This window comes from Mauremys mutica, chromosome 2 (genome assembly GCF_020497125.1).
Source record: "Mauremys mutica isolate MM-2020 ecotype Southern chromosome 2, ASM2049712v1, whole genome shotgun sequence".
Lineage (NCBI taxonomy): Eukaryota > Metazoa > Chordata > Testudines > Geoemydidae > Mauremys > Mauremys mutica.
The window spans coordinates 191,641,149-191,657,420 of NC_059073.1; the positions used below are offsets into that span (position 1 = coordinate 191,641,149).

Sequence of the window (16,272 nt, forward strand, 5' to 3'; positions counted from 1 at the left end):
GCTTTCCCATCTCATAATATTTGTTGGAGGTATATCCTCAACCAGTCTGGAGCTCAAACTTGGCCAACTTTCTCACATCAATGAATATAAAAAAGACAGTTTCAGCTCTTAGTGATATTTTGCAATCCAGCCACTGAAATTCAAGCCTGGCTACGACTATTTTTGGCACCTAGATGAGTCCTTTAGTGAGAATAACACACAATCAATTTCTAACAGTAAAAGATTGTTGTACAGCTTGAGTGTCTTCTTGAGACATTTTTAGTACTACTCTCATTATGAGTGAGCAAATCTCCCTTCCATTTCCCCTATGGCGCATTCAGCCTCATGCTGCAGCTTGTTCTCTCATTATCCATTGCCACCTCATAATCGTCTGCAAAGACAGAAAATCATGCGCCCAGCAGCAGGTGCAAACCAAGCCTAAGGATTTCTGTTTGTAACAAACAAGCCATAATTCTAGAGCAGCATCTCCAATCACATACCCAAAGAGTATCAGCAGGAGAGCTGTGGCTGCCAAGTTTTCTCGGAAAGTGAAGGCTGATAACTGGAAGGCAGCAATAACACTGATAGACAGGCCGACTGGAACCAGGTAAAACAGCTAGAAAGAGAAGAAAAACAAAAACATTGCAAGAAAGCATCTCATAGTGGTCTTATCCAATGAACATGGAAGTGTCTTTGGAATTGGTAGCAACTCTATTTTACATAGCATACTAGAAATATGTAGGCAGTGGAGTTCTGCAATCTTGTACTCAGTAGTTTCACCACTGAGCAGCTGGAGTACTGTCTTGCTCAAAAACCCTGCAAAAATACAATCCAAGTATATACATTTACCTTTGTTCCAATCCAACAATCCTAACTGCCATCACTTGATGTTAATTTAAGAAGCTAGCTCCTGTATGTAATAGATCCATGTGGGACTGCTGCTCCAATGCCCCCAAACTATATTGCACGCATTTAGTATGGGCAGCAGCAGCACCACAAGCACTAGGGTTTCATTGAACAATCCAGCAACAGCAGAGCACTGAGAGACAGTTTCAGTCTGACTTTAATGAATGAGAACATATGCAGGTGAAGCATCACCTAAGATTTTTAACAGAAACTGACACTGTTTGCATTTACACACATCAGTAACATACACCTAGACAATAAAGAATCTAGCCTCTCCTTGATAACTGTTTTGTTAATGGGAGATAGGAACATGTAGTATAGGGAATGATAGTTGTTCAAAGGATCAGGCACAGGACAGATTCTTCTCCCAGTTCTTGGGTTCTTATCCCAGTTCTACCAATGACCTGCTGTGTGACCTTGGTAAATCACTTCATCTCTCTGGGCTGCTGCTTATCTCCCCATGATTTGTCTCTTCTGTCAATTTTAAATGTAAGCTCTTGGAGGCAAGAACTGTCTCGGACTCAGACTTAAGGTCAGAAGGGACCATCATGATCATCTAGTCTGACCTTCTGCACATTGCAGGTCACAGAACCTCACCCACCCACTCCTGAAATAAGCCCCCTAACCTCTGGCCGAGTTACTAAAATCCTCAAATAATTATTTAAAGATTTAAAGTTACAGAGAATCCACCATTTACTCTAGTTTAAAAAATCAAGTGACCTGTGCCTCATGCTGCAAACGAAGGTGAAAAACTCTCACAGTCTCTTCCAATCTGACCTGGAGGAAAATTCCTTCCCGATCCCTGCTATGGTGATCAGTTGTATCGTGAGTATGTCAGCAAGACCCACCAGCCAAATACCTGGGAAAGAACTCTCTGTAGTAACTCAGTGCCCTTCCCACTTAGTGCCCTGTCTCTAGCCATTGGGAATCTATGCTACTTGCAGTCGCAGATGGGCCACATGCCATTGTAGGCAGTCTTATCATCGCATCCCCTCCATAAACTTATCAAGCTCAGTCTTGAAACAACTTGGGTATTTTTGCTTCACTGCTGCCCTTGGAAGGCTGTTCCAGAACTTTACTCCTTTGATAGTCAGAAACCTCCATCTAATTCAAGCCTAAACTTGTTGATGGCCAGTTTATATGCATTTTTTCTTGTGCCAACATGGGTCCTTAACTTCAATAACTCCCTCCCTGGTATTGCTCCCTCAGATGTATTTTTAGAGAGCAATCATAACTCCCCTCACCCTTCATTAGCATAGGGTAAATAAGGCAAGATCCTTGAGTCTCCTCTTCTAAGGTTGATTTTCCATTCCTCTAATAATCCTAGTAGCCCATCTCTGCATCAGCTCCAGTTTGAATTAATCTTTTTTAAACATGGGAGACCAGAACTGCACACAGTATTCCAGATAAGGTCTCAGCAGTGCCTTGTAAAATGATACTAACATTTCCCTGTCTCTACTGGAAATACCTCACTTGATGCAACCTATTCATTAGTCTTTTTTCACAGCTGCATCACATTGGCAGCTCATAGTCATCCTGTGATCAACCAATACACCCAGGGCTTTCTCCTCCTGTGTCACTTCTAATTGATAAGTCCCCAGCTTATAAAAGAAATTCTTCTTGTTAGCCCCTACAGGCATGAACTTGCACTATTACATTTCATCCCATTTCTATTAGTCTGGTTTACAAAACCATCCTAATCATCTTGTATGATATTCCGATCTTCCTCTGTATTAGCAATACCTCCAAACTCCGTGTCATCCACATTAGCACATTTCCATTTTTTGTGCCAAGATCAGTAATAATAATTGCCCCCAAGACCAATCCTTGAGGAACTCCACTAGTAACCTCCCTCCAGCCTGATAGTTCATCAGCAGTATGACCTGCTGTAGTCTACCCTTTAACCAATTCCTTATCCTTTCAGTTCTCATATCAATCCACTTCTTCTCCAATTTAACTTATAATTTCCCATGAGAAACTGTATCAGATGCCTTACTGAAATCCCGGTAGATGAGATCCACTGCATTTCTTTATCCTTAACATTATTTTATCCCAATTAGCGTTTACCTCTATGTCCTTAACTACTTTTCCTTTCAAAATTGTTCCAAAACCTTGCATACAATTGAGGTCAAACTAATAGGCCTGTAGTTTCCCAGATCACTTCTCCCCCCTCCCCCACTTTCTTAAAAATAAGTACTATGTTAGCATTTCTTCAGTTGGAGCATACAACCCCCGAGTTTACAGATTCATTAAAAATCCTTGCTATTAGGCTTGCAATTTCATGTGCCAGTTGCTTTAATATTCTTGGATGAGATTATCCCCCATCCTCCCCTTCCCCCCCCCATTTAATCCCAATAAGCAGTTTGAGTTTGACTTCTAACTTGGGTGTGGTAATTTCCATAAACTCACTCCAATTATTCACATTGCCACTACCCCTAAACTCTTCATTATCCTTATTCAAAACTGAGGCAAAGTATTTGTTTAAATGTTGGACCATGCCTAGATTATCTTTAGTCTCCACCCCAACCTTTTACTATTGGTTTTAATTTCCTTTACAAGGTCCGATTCTGCTTGGTTTTCCACAATTCTCACTTTATCCCTACACCTTCTGACCTCCAGGAGGTAGCTTTCCTTGCTGGTCCTTCCCATCTTCCATTCCTTCTAGGCTTTCCGCTTTCTCTTAATCACCTGAGATGCTTGCTCATCCAGCTTGGTCTGCAACCCTTCCCTACAATTTTTCCCCACTTGCTTTGCAGGTTTTAGATACTTTAAGTCAAAGTTATAGAAACTAACTCCACACCTTGTATGCCTGTATCTGAGTTGGGAAGTTCTCTGTGTATGAATCCATATATTCTATTATTTACTATATACTATTTCATCCTGCTTGCAGTGCACATGTTATTCAAGCAGCTGATCAATTTTTAGTCCCTGTGAAAGGACCACACACTATGTTTATGTTGGCATTAGGGATGGAGCACTGTATAAGTAACTTTGGGTGAGTGTTTTCATTAATACTACCTGTTTTCAGTTGCTCATAACTTTCAGAAACTTTCACCTATTAGTCTGAAAATTTCCCAACCTGGTAACTGCCCAAAAGTGAATTAAGGAAAAAAATCACACACACACACACCCTCTTCCCCCACCTCCACAACTATTATAAATAGTTTCATGCAACAGTGTTCCACAAATGCAATTTTCAGCTATGCAGGGACCCTAGAATACTTCAGTGTGAACACTGAGTGGAACAAGGTGTTGTTTAAAGAGCTCCAGTCCATGGATTTTTTTCACTAGGGATTTCCATAAAAATATTACTTTATGTAGATGTGATGGTTTTGCAGGTAAGGATTGAAACATCCTTGTCAATGTTGAGGTTGCACATGCAATCTTAATTTTGCCCTCTTTTTGTGTATGGTTTATGACACAACGTTAATTTAGATTGGGCCCAGAGCAACACTATTTTTCATAATATTTTTACATATTACATTTTTCTTATTATTGAAGATATTAATGGTAATATTAATTCAATTAATGGACATATTAAGAACAGCCAGATTATCATGGGATAATGGGATCATAAATCAAATATTAAAATTTATCACAAATCTAAGGAAGATTATCTAATTAATGACATATGACATGATCTGAAACTCTTACAAAGCCTGGGAGGAGTCCACATTTGACTTTTCATATATTCATGCATTCAGAATCTCTAACTTACCAGCAGTCTGATTAGCATTTAAGCAGTGCCTGTTCTTTCCCAGCCCAGGATACATCATCCAGAATATGTGACAACATTTTGAAAGCAACGGACTGGCAAAACTAACGAAGAGCTGACTTTGCTGCACAATCAAGTACAAGGAGAAGCCGTGGCCTCACTATGAGGGAATAAGCTCTCAGTCAAGCACCCTTATTTGAAATGAGAGCAAAGGGAATACAGAAATTTACTGGCTAAATAAAAGGCTTTTGGTGTAAATGTTCTCTTATTTCAAGTTTGCTCAAGTGTGAAAGTCCCATTTTAGAACATGGATGGGTGAAGCTCTAGTGTTTCAGATTCAGAAGAGTTTGAGAGAGAACCACAAATATTCTAAAAATCTGTGTCCCAAGGATAACTTTTGGTGTTTTCAGTGCTTTCAATTGCCTTGTGCTAGACCTGGATTGCATTCTGAGTCCTTCTTTCCCTGAACTAAGCATAAGGAGTACTGCAGAAGTGTGCTCCTCCCTTGTCATACAGATTGGCTGGAGTGCTTTGAGGTGAAGCTGCTGGATAATTGAATTGGCATCAATTTGTTTCAGAAGCAGTAGAACCCAGTCTCACAAGCCAGAAAAATCTCCTCCTTGGGAAAAAAAACCCACTAAAATAATTAAACAGAGTACGCATATATACACAGTGATTTTACTGAGCTCTTCTGGGAGGAGGGAATTCATCTTCAGCATGCCAGGGAGTCGGGGTCTCTGCTTTGGCTCTGAATAGGTCAGTGTTGCACGGTCTGTTTGTGGATGGATTACAGAATCCATTATTATATGGCTCCATGAGCCAACCATACACAGGGAACTCAAAATATCAGTGACTGTGAATAGGTTGCACTGCAGACTGGCTGCAAACTGGAATGGTGAATTCTATTCCCTCACCCCGATTAGCTCCCTGCACAAAGACTAATTTCTCACATTTTGTAGTGGAGCCATGAATTCCAACCACAGTGATGATTTAACTGCACGGGTTAAATCCTACTTTCCAAAAGTCATTTCCTACTCATGCATGTTTTGGAGTCTTTGCACTTGATAAGTAAGGAACTGATTGGGAGAGATTTAGAAAACAATAATGTTCTTGATATTTTCAAAGGATGGAAAGTTTTTCATATTTTTCTGTGCACTGACTGCAGATGAAGAATGTTAGTTTGTAGGAGACTGAATTAATGTTGCTAATAATCTAACCTAGCTGCATGAGCACTGAAATGTTTAGTGGAACTCTGTTTCCAAGATAGAAATTTTACTTGTATGCCTGCATCTGAGTTAGGAAGTTCTCTGCATATGAATCCATATATTCTATTATTTACTATATACATCACCCACAATGGAGAGTGCAGTTTACAAGTCCACTTTGGAAAACACAGAGAACACAATCCCTGCCCGGTGGAGTTGTATATTACAGTGGAAAAGCATGAATGGCTTTAATACAGTGGATATATACAGAATAGATGTCTTAACATGTAACAATCAAACACGGTGTTACCCTAAACATTTCTAACAACAGAATTCCACTGTATTAAAAATGTATTTTATTATGAACACAGCTCTTCCACTAGTCTGAGTCCACCCAAAAAACCTATTCAGAAATATACCTGCAGCCATGCAGAGACATGTGTTGCCTTACACAGTACATACCATATCATACAGGAAGTTAGCAAGCCAGTAGGTCTTGTAGCCAAGTCCAGCTATGTGCTGCAGCCGCTTTGTACCGGACACTCTGTCTTTCACTACCGAGCTTCCAATGGATGCCGTAAGGATAGAGAAACCCAACATGATACACAGCGCCACTCCACACTGGCGAACACTCTCCATTCTGGGGTTCAAAACAAAATGGTACCATTAAAACAAAGGCAGGCAAATATTTTCAAGTCCCATTTATTACCAAAACAATTGCTACTTATCTTGATAAATATGAGATTAGTAATATTATGTACATATAAACACATCCACAATACAAGTATGGATATAGAGATGTTAATATCTCTATGGGCTGGTCCACACTAAGAAGCGGGGTCGAACTAGGGTATGCAAATTCAGCTACGTGAATAGCGTAGCTGAATTCGAAGTACCCTAGTTCGAACTACTCACCCATCCAGACGCCGCGGAATCGAAGTTGAGTCCGCCACCGCCGTTTGCAGTGGTGGAGTACCGGAGTCGACCGCGGTGCTTCCGGAGTTCGAACTATCGCGTCCAGATTAGACGCGATAGTTCGAACTCCGAGAAGTCGAACTCACCGCGTCGACCCAGCAGGTAAGTGTAGACTAGCCCCTAGTGAATATTAACCTTTCTATTCCTTTTCTTTCTGTATACTTGATTCATTTATATCTTAACTATTCTGTAGAATCATTAGGATATTAACAAAGAATATGTTGATTTCTAAGGCTCAGAACACTGGTCCTTGACTGATAAGTAATCCTATTCAGGAATTCTGTGCTGTATCTTATAATCCATGGCATCTCTATGTCAATAGAACTCTTGATAGTCTGAGAAACAATCCCCTTAACATATATACATGTATATGTAAAATGCTTACATAAGCATACATAACCCTGCAAAACTGAAAAGAGATTATTGTTGCAGCAGATGTTTCCTTTAGAGAATCAACAGGGAAGAATGATTATGGGGGAAGAAAGACTCCACTGAAAGATATTATCTTGAAGAATTGTTGGTCCTCTCAGCTGTAAATAATTATACTTTCACACATAAATCAAGTAAACTGAGAATATAAAGAAATGACGTCAGAACATATGGTTGGGGTTTTTTTGGCAAAGACGGCGTCTGCTTGAAAACCCTATAAAATGACATTGGTGTTGGAATTTAGTTGAGGTATAAAACTGCATCCCTCCAGTTAGAGTGAAGAAGAGAGACAGACACAGATCTTGATCTTACAACAAAAGTGTGCTAATGTATCTATTTTTTTCTGTATTCTGTACTATTCTGTATTGAATGCTGTACTAATCTCTGATTGATAGTCTTTGATTAAATGATTCCAATTGAGCCTGTTCTTCGACAATTTTGAATCATCATTAACTCAGACTTGCAACGGAGAGAACATACAGATGCACTTTGACCCCAAAATTGCATGTACATGCTGCGCTCATCAAGCCAATCAGAGAATAGGAACAAGACAATGCAACTTCTTTAACTAACTAACGCACACATTTCAGGGTTTGAATATTTACAGTGAAAACTTTGCAAGATTTTCCCTCTTCACAGAGGATGAACATCTTCATGTAGAAACACAACCATTCCAAATAATGAACACCTTTGATAATTTTATGTCCTGATTTCAAACTTTGTGAACAGAAAACAGATGAAGTTCACCAATAAGTTATACATTATTATTTTTTCTCTCCAAACTAATATATGTCTGATACATCCACTATATACTGGCAGTGGACATACATAGCTAAATGGATTTGTGCATCGCCAAATTTCTGCCTATAATATACATGTGTTTTAATCTGCAATATTCATTATTCGGCCATTGGGGCTTTTCTTTTTATTTGATTAACAGTTTGCTTACATTTTGTCCTCATCTAGCAAGGCTCCTCCATATGGATGGCTATAGAGCGTGATTCCTGTGAAGAGAAATTAAGAAAACCCCACATCAATGCTACAAGCTCTAGAATTAACATACCCTGAAATTTATATTAAAAATCATTACCTTGGGGAGAAAAAGAGATATTTATAAAACTTGCCAAAGTTCCTTTGTGATTTTCAAGTTACAAAGTTGTTTCGGAACTTGTTTTGTGAACAGAGTGCAGAGATAGCAGAGTTTATGATAATGAGCAATAGAATAAGAAAGAGCAACAGAGAGAAATAGAGAATGATGCAAAATGAAAAGGAGAGGAAACAAAAGAAAGATTACTTTATTCTGAATATTCTCACTTTGGTGGGTAGGCATTACTTCATATCTCAATGGGCCATTAACATGGAGGATTGGTGTTAGCAGCAGGGCCGGTGCAAGGATGTTTCGCGCCCTAGGCAAAACTTCCACCTTGCGCCTTCCGCCCACCCCATGCCCCTGCCCTGAGGCGCCCTCCCCCACGGCAGCTCCCCTCCTCCGCCCTGAGGCGCCCCCCTTGCGGCAGCTCCCCACCCCCAACTCTTCGCCCTGAGGCACCACCCCGCCGCCCCAGCTCACCCCTGCTCCGTCTCCACCCCAAGCATGCCATAGCTGCTTCACTTCTCCCACCTCCCAGGCTTGCGGCGCCAATCAGCTTAGGCGCCACAAGCCTGGGAGGCGGGAGAAGTGAAGCAGCCACAGCGTGCTCGGGGAGGACGCAGGGCAGGGGTGCGCTGGGGCAGGGAGTTCCCCTGCATGCGGCCCCCCCTTACTTGCTGCAGGTGGCCCTCCCTGCACTCCCCTGCCCCAGCTCCCTCCGCCTAAATGCCAGTGGCGACTGGGGCGGCCGAAGATCCAGCCGCCATGGTTGCTGCCGAAGAAAATGGCGCCCCCCAAATCCTAGGTAGCCTAAATGGTTGCACCAGCCCTGGTTAGCAGCTCCACAGTTAAGTCTCTGACTGTGCACATTGACCATATGCTGTGAAATTCTCAGCCAATCTGTGATCTAGACAATGGGAACTGATGATGCTCAGGACTCAAGTGTTGACCTCTTGCAGGATCAGGGATTAAGGCTACAAATTGGCCCTTTGATTTCTGAATTCCATTTACACAAGGATGTTATATTTGGCAAATACATCATACATTGACCTAATATAACTAACCAATGATGGATGGAGTTTACTTCTCTGTATGGGCTTGATCCTGAAAAGTGTTTGAGAGACATTGTCAAATTAGAGATTATCCTCTGTAGAAAAATTGTTGATTTCACAGGAGTTACGTATGGGGGAAAATGTAGACCAGTATCCTACATTAACCTTTATCTGATTGTATTATTTTTATTTTTTTAATATTTTATTTTTTTAATCATCTATTTTTCACCTTGAATGTTTATTTCAAAAACTGAAGGCAGTTTTCAGTGTCAGACAATTCTCTTTTTGCTCTTTTTGTTGAAGTGGGGGTGGGGGGCAGATTTTCTTCTTGGAGGAAATCCACATTTTGCTCAAGATGAGATTTTTACTATTTTCACGCACAATTTAAAAAAAGCTTTCACATCAACTATTAGTTGGACTTGCTGTCTTTACATTTAGACCATAATAAATCCACTTCTCTGTCCTACAAGGCAATAATCTGATTCCTCAGTGGCTGAATTTGAGACTGAAGGAACTGGATTATTGCCAAGGAAAACAGAGGCACTGTGATATCATAAAATATAATGATATCGTTAAATAATAATACTAGTTTTAGTTATTTTATTTGTCCATTTTCTGGGATGTTCAAATTGAGATGTTGCATCCTTCATTTATTTTATGTCTCCATATCCGTTGGCAGATGAGGCCATTTGGAAGAACACTCATGAAAGTTGATGATAACCTGGAGCTGAGTCAATTTCATTCCCATTTCTCTCATCCATTCGCAGACTCTTGTCATTGGCCTTAGATATTAACCTGTTTCCTCACCCTCCCAACTTCTGACAGATCCCTTCCTCTGCAGAAGCCCCCTCCAAATCTGGGGATCACTCACAACAGTGAAAAAGGGTAAACCCTACCATACAATTCAAGAACCTGTTGGTTGCTGATCTCCTGCTCTGTCCTGCTGAATGTCGTTTAAGTACTCAGCCACCTCATAGCACTCTGCCTTTTCTAACCTGCCCTGACCATTCACTCCTCTGCAGTACCTGCCCCTACATGTCTCTCAGTATTAGGACAAAGATGAGGCTGGGAGCAAGGTAAATAGTACAAACAGATTAGGGAGGAGAGGTAGCTCTTGGCTAGAGGGAAACCAGACAAGCTGCAGCCAGCCCCTTCAAACCAGCCCCTTCTTCTGTCTACAGATTGTCCCTCCTTCTTGGTGCAGAATCCACTGCTGTCCTCTCCAGGACTGTTCAGCACTGGCCAGTCCTGATGAGTTAACACCACTCAGGGTTAGCCAGTGTCATACGGATTCATGTCAGCTCTCTTGCATTTAGATTGGGGAAGTGAGTCCAATTGTGTTATATATCAGTAGTGGATTTGTTTCACATAAGAGAGATAATAGGGATTCTATGGTAATTTATGTACTTTATATATTCTCTTTTCATGATTAGTTATGAAGGTTGTTATTAAAATCTAAATGGAATGATTGATATTTTACCAGTGTTTAAATCACATCTGTGGGTTTTCTATGAACCTGATTTCTTTTGTAGAAAATCGTTCTCTAGCTGAAGTACCAAAATAAAAGAAAATTAAAGGCTTGAAAATGTAGGATTTCCTATTAAAAAGTAAAATGCCTGATTTGGTTGGCTGAGAACATTGCTAGTGTGATATCCAGTCCTACGTTTGTGTTGGCTTTTGCATACAGCCAGGTTGTAGAAAACTAGTAAACTTATAATAAAGTCATTACACTTCAGGGTTGAGAATTTACTAGGATCTGGGATGGTGGCACTGCTGAGCTGGCAAAGAAGTGAGAACTCTGTAAAAAGAAAGGATGGTCAGATCAAGGACTATAGCCCTTTGATCTCTAAGCTCTCCCTAACACAGACAGCACCATCTGAAGATTCCTCGTTGCTGGCTGAATCAACAGCTGTCTGGTTGAGGCAGAACGTTTACCACAGACAGACTTCAGGAGTTACAGGTTATTCATGGTATCCTTTCAGACATGTGGGACTGCCCTTTGGATATAATAAAATTTGCTAAAATGGATCCTTCATTCTAGATGGAACATGAGATCAATTCGCAGCTGTTGGAGGAGGTGCTGTCAGCACTGCCTTTAATGACACTACAGCTACTACAAGTTCCCTCTCAGCTGCTGGCCTGCTGTCTGCAGGTAGGTGATTCCTCTATTGAGCAGCTCGTGTGGCCTGTGGCCACAATAAGGAATATCTCAATACTGTAAGAGGCTAAATGGTCTAATGGACCAAACATAGATCTGAAAGCAAAAGACTCCTGCTTTCTCAACTACAATCTGACTCTGTGTGTGATTTTAATCAAGTCTATACAGACAAAATTTCCAACAATGCCCATTAATTTGGGGTACCTAGACCTGATCTTTGGAATTGCTCAATACTCACATCTCCAAATAAGGTCAATGGGAGCTGAGAGCATTCTGTACCTCTGAAAAATCAGTCCTCAGGTGTCTCAAACTGGGCACCCAACATTTGTGGACACTCTGAAAATGAAGACCTTATATTCTGTCTGAATTTCCCCAACTGTAACATGAGGACAATATTTCCCTCTTTACTTCTCAGAGAGATTATGATAATTAATTAAATTATATTTAAATTCAGCAGAATGCCCACAAAAATCCTAGTGGCACCAAGACCGCTCATTCAGTTTATTCTGATAATTGTCCCTTAAAATGTTTTCTGTATTTTGGACATAAGTCTGGATGACTGGGCTCTACTTCTCCTGCAGCTGGAAGCAAGTTATAGCATGAATACTACCCATTCCACTTCTTATTTAAAATGAGGTAGCTAAAGAATCACTTTGCTTATCTTTCCCAGAAACCCAAGATTGACCCTGGGCACATCTATTGAAGGAGGAGAGGCAAAAACCAATTTTGCAGATCTACCCGGTAGAGAACTTGGGCGATAGCTGCATTATTTGTATGACTATTGTGTGTGCCTCAATTTACCTGCTCATCGTTACGATGCTGGCTACATGGGCTCAAAGAGTTAACCTCGGCTGGAGCTCTCAACAGAGGAGGGCTGGAAAATGGACAATGACATCAGATAAACCTTCCTGCCTTGGTGCTCAAAAAGATAGCTGGGGGGTCAATTCCTCTGAAGTCTCACTTTTGCTAGGCTCTGGCTAGCAAAGCTATTAATAGGGGAAGACACTGGCAGGAAAGCAGAGATGCAGACCTTTGGTTCTGATAAAAGTAGATCTGAAAACACACTGAGGGTGAGGCGAGCAAAGACTCTCTGAGAGACTGCTAGGGATGCTCTCTGTCATCCCAGCTCCCTGAATAGATGCGTGGGACAAATGGGACCTATCTAAACATGCAAGAAGAGGGTGAGGGGGTTAAGCAAGATAGATTCAGGTAGATTGTTTATTGTCTAAAGATCTGTTTCTCTGAATGCCTTGATTCTGAATAAACAATGATTTGCTTTATGAAACCTGTTTGGTCACTGGAATTACCACTTGATAGCAGTCCTGAAGAGGAGTACCTGGGATAGGGGTCAAATCCAATCAGACCTGCTGAGACATTCACAGTTGATAACCAGGATAGCTGCAGCTCAGCACTTGGTCTCAGAGAGGCAGTGTGGGGTTCCACCCTGAGACGTGAAAGTAGTGAGACTTATCGCCTGGGTGGGAGATGCACTCCAAGGGCCACACAGGGGTCTGAGATGCAGCTAGCTTGGTAACTGTGACATACCCAAAAGTGCTAAGGCTGGCTCCACAGCGCTAGAGCCAGGCTCTCAGCTGGTGTAAATTTGCATAGTTGTGCCAATTTATACCTGCTGAAAACCTGAGCAATAGATTATACAGAGGAAAATCATCCACACTTACAATAATTTTCTGAGCCAAATCAAACAATATGAAATTAGTGAAACATGCAAAACAGTACTAAAGAGGAAATGGCATCAAACATTTTACTGCAAAAGGACAAAAGTTCTTCAGTGACATTCTCAATACACTGAAAAATACCTTCCCTTCTGCATGCACAAAGGCCTGTATTTATTGAATGCAGCAAAGAAGCCGGAGGAAATACTAACAAAAGTGTAAAACGACTAAGCCACTACTAGACAAGGATCGGCAGAGGCTAAGTTAGGTCCCATAGAAGGAATCATCTCATAAGATCACAGAATACACACAGATAAAAGAAAATGGGACAACTGCCAGGAAACAAAAATCCATGGGGAATAAGATGTGCCCTACGCAGTTGCATGACACAAAATTTACTGAAAAAGCGAACTAGTGAAAGAGCTACCCTTTACTCGTTAAGTCGTAGTACTGAAAATAAAATGTGCAATCCACAAAGAAGGACATACTCACAAAATGTAAACAAGCCTCCTTAAAAATAGAACTACTGGGATAACTACCTTCTATTTCCAAAGCACCCATAAGCAGAATGCAGATTAAACAAAAAAACAGATTTTTTTTTTAAATGAACACAAATGATTGGAGTTGACTCTCTGGTCTTGGTCAATTGTCTTTACACAATATCTGACATTGTCATGCTTAGTTCAGAGCAGTACTGCAAGTTGTACTCTTTCCAGAGTACTAAATATTGTTCTTAATTAGTAATTTGTTGGCAAAAAGTTCCATATAATCTAAATTGAAAAAGAAAAAAATAGAGACATAAAATGGCATACTATATTAAAATGAGCAAATGTAGTTTGGTAGATCCATACATATTTCATGTATTTCTTTTTTAAAAACTTTGCTTTTCTAATCTACCAACTCTTAAAGTTCTCACTTCTAATCACCAGGGCCCTCTTACTTTACATATATATTTGTCCCGACACAGCTGTTAGTGGGAGATGGAACGTACATATTGGTTGTTTACTTGCCTTTATGTGCCTTTTTTTATTGCGTAGACTTGCTATGATGGCTTTTGTTAAAGTGAAAACCAAGCACATAATTTTTAAGATCTTAAAGCCTTTTCTTCAAGTTTGAGTCATAACTCAAATCAAGGAATGTAAATGATTGATAAAATAAGGAGGTTCAAAAATAATAAAGCCTCTGTTTAATGGATATGTGTCGTGTTTTATTCGGGGATTTTTATGGGATGTACTTGGAAGACTTGAATGAACAGTCTTTCGGGCAAGTTTTACAAAATTGGTATTCACCGGGGAAAACATGTCATGCCACATTGACTAATCTGATTGATTCAGCTCTAGTCCTTTCTGCTTCTTTTCATAAATTTCTTTATCTAAAATGGATTGTTTCACACCTGAAGAATACCACTCTGCCAGTATTTACTGCACCAGACTTTTTCCAGTGGCTCCAAAATACCTTCCTTAGAAACTTCAGTGTCTGTCAAGGCCACACACTGATCTCCAATAAAAAGTGCCTTTTGAATAGAAGTATTCAGTGGTGAGCTGCAGCCGGTTCCCACCGGTTCGGGAGAACCGGTTGTTAAATTTAGAAGCCTGTTTAGAACCGGTTGTCCCTCGAGGGACAACTAGTTCCAAAAGGGCTTTTAAATTTAACAAAAGCTCTAGCAGCTCCCTACCCTTCCCCCGGCCCCAGCTCACCTCACTCCGTCTCTGCCTCCTCTTCTGAAGCTTCTCCGGCTTCTCCTCCCCGTTCCTAGCTTCCCACAAATCAGCTGTTCGCGCGGGAAGCCTGGGAGGGCTGAGAAGGAAGCAGCGGCTTCCACCAGGTGAGCTTGAGCTGGGGCCGGGGAAGGAAGAGGGCCTCATTACTAATAGGGAATGGGTGTGATACTTTGATAGTTCATCTCTTGCTTTCTTTTTGTTTGCTCTGCTAAATGGACTGTATTGTCAAAAGTGTATGGTGGGAGATGGAGTGTTTCTGAAGAATACCTCCCCTAGAAAGCAGCATCAGGAATTCCTGAACTATCTGCCAGTATACTATTAGGTTAGTTGCTTCCTACCATCAGAAGTGAGGAAAATCATGCCCATTTGGCTAACAATACTTGTATATTATGAGGCTGCTTTCCTGAAATGGAGAGGGGAGGAAATTGCAGCATAGAACTTCAGTATATAACAGAATTTGAAATTCTTTCAACATACAATTGATGCAAGAGACTGAATGGATCAGAAATTGGTAAGGCACAGAATTGTTCACCTCTAGGCATATGTAACAGAGTGACTGCCCCTTTAAGGGGTGATGGGTCTAGCCCCATCAATAATACACTTAGCTCACCTCCCCAGGAGGGAGGAGAAAAGAAGCACAGTCACAGGACAGGCAGGTCACGTGGCTAAAAAAAAAAAAATCAGTTCTTCTGGGGTGAAGATAAAAACAGAAGCTTCTGCAACATTAAAGGGGTGGAGAGAGGGCAGACAGCCTGGAGAGGAGCATGGCAGGGGGAATTGGAAGCCCAGAGAGGACAGATTTGGGTCCGAAGGTGGAAAGGAGCCCAGATTGTTTAAAGGCCTTGAGAAGGGGGAATGTCATGTTGAGTACCCTAGGCTTTGAATTAATTACTGAGTGCAGGGTAATTGCAATACGACATGGGGGGGTCGGACATGGTTGGGGTCAGCACCCTGTCAGCCCACTAGCTCAAAACTAATCTAGAACTACTAGTAAGTGAATGCTGTTGCCAATTCAGTATTCAGTAGACTATGCTGTATGAACTGGAAGACACAGTACTGTTCTGAGGGTACGCATCATAACACCTGATATGAGATTTAGCTCTAACTGAAATCCTGGCCAGCAAGCTTAGAAAAAAGCACTGAGTAGAAATAAACACCAGCCCCTCTCATGCCTGTGAATGACTCCCTCACACTGAGAAGTGGTCCCTCCAGGTCAGGGTTGAGGCACACTGGCTGTCCAATGTAGGGAACGTAACACTGCCACTGTCAGTGTTACTCCTGTTCTGCACATAAGGGGAACTTAAATGTCTCTGAAAGGTGCAGCACTATACTGATAGGAGGAGAAACTGAATTCACATAAGAACAGATT

General features: G+C 41.1%; 1 protein-coding gene across 1 annotated transcript in view; it reads right to left on the reverse strand.

Moving 5' to 3' along the window:
* Positions 1-16,272, reverse strand: part of ABCA13 (ATP binding cassette subfamily A member 13) — a 282,083-nt gene that overhangs the window by 64,949 nt on the left and 200,862 nt on the right. The window contains exons 49-51 of the mRNA XM_045007417.1: positions 8,159-8,213; positions 6,268-6,445; positions 480-595 (exon numbers count right to left, since the gene is read on the reverse strand). Coding sequence (XP_044863352.1) covers positions 480-595; positions 6,268-6,445; positions 8,159-8,213 — 349 coding nt within the window. The remainder of the gene's footprint in view (positions 1-479; positions 596-6,267; positions 6,446-8,158; positions 8,214-16,272) is intronic.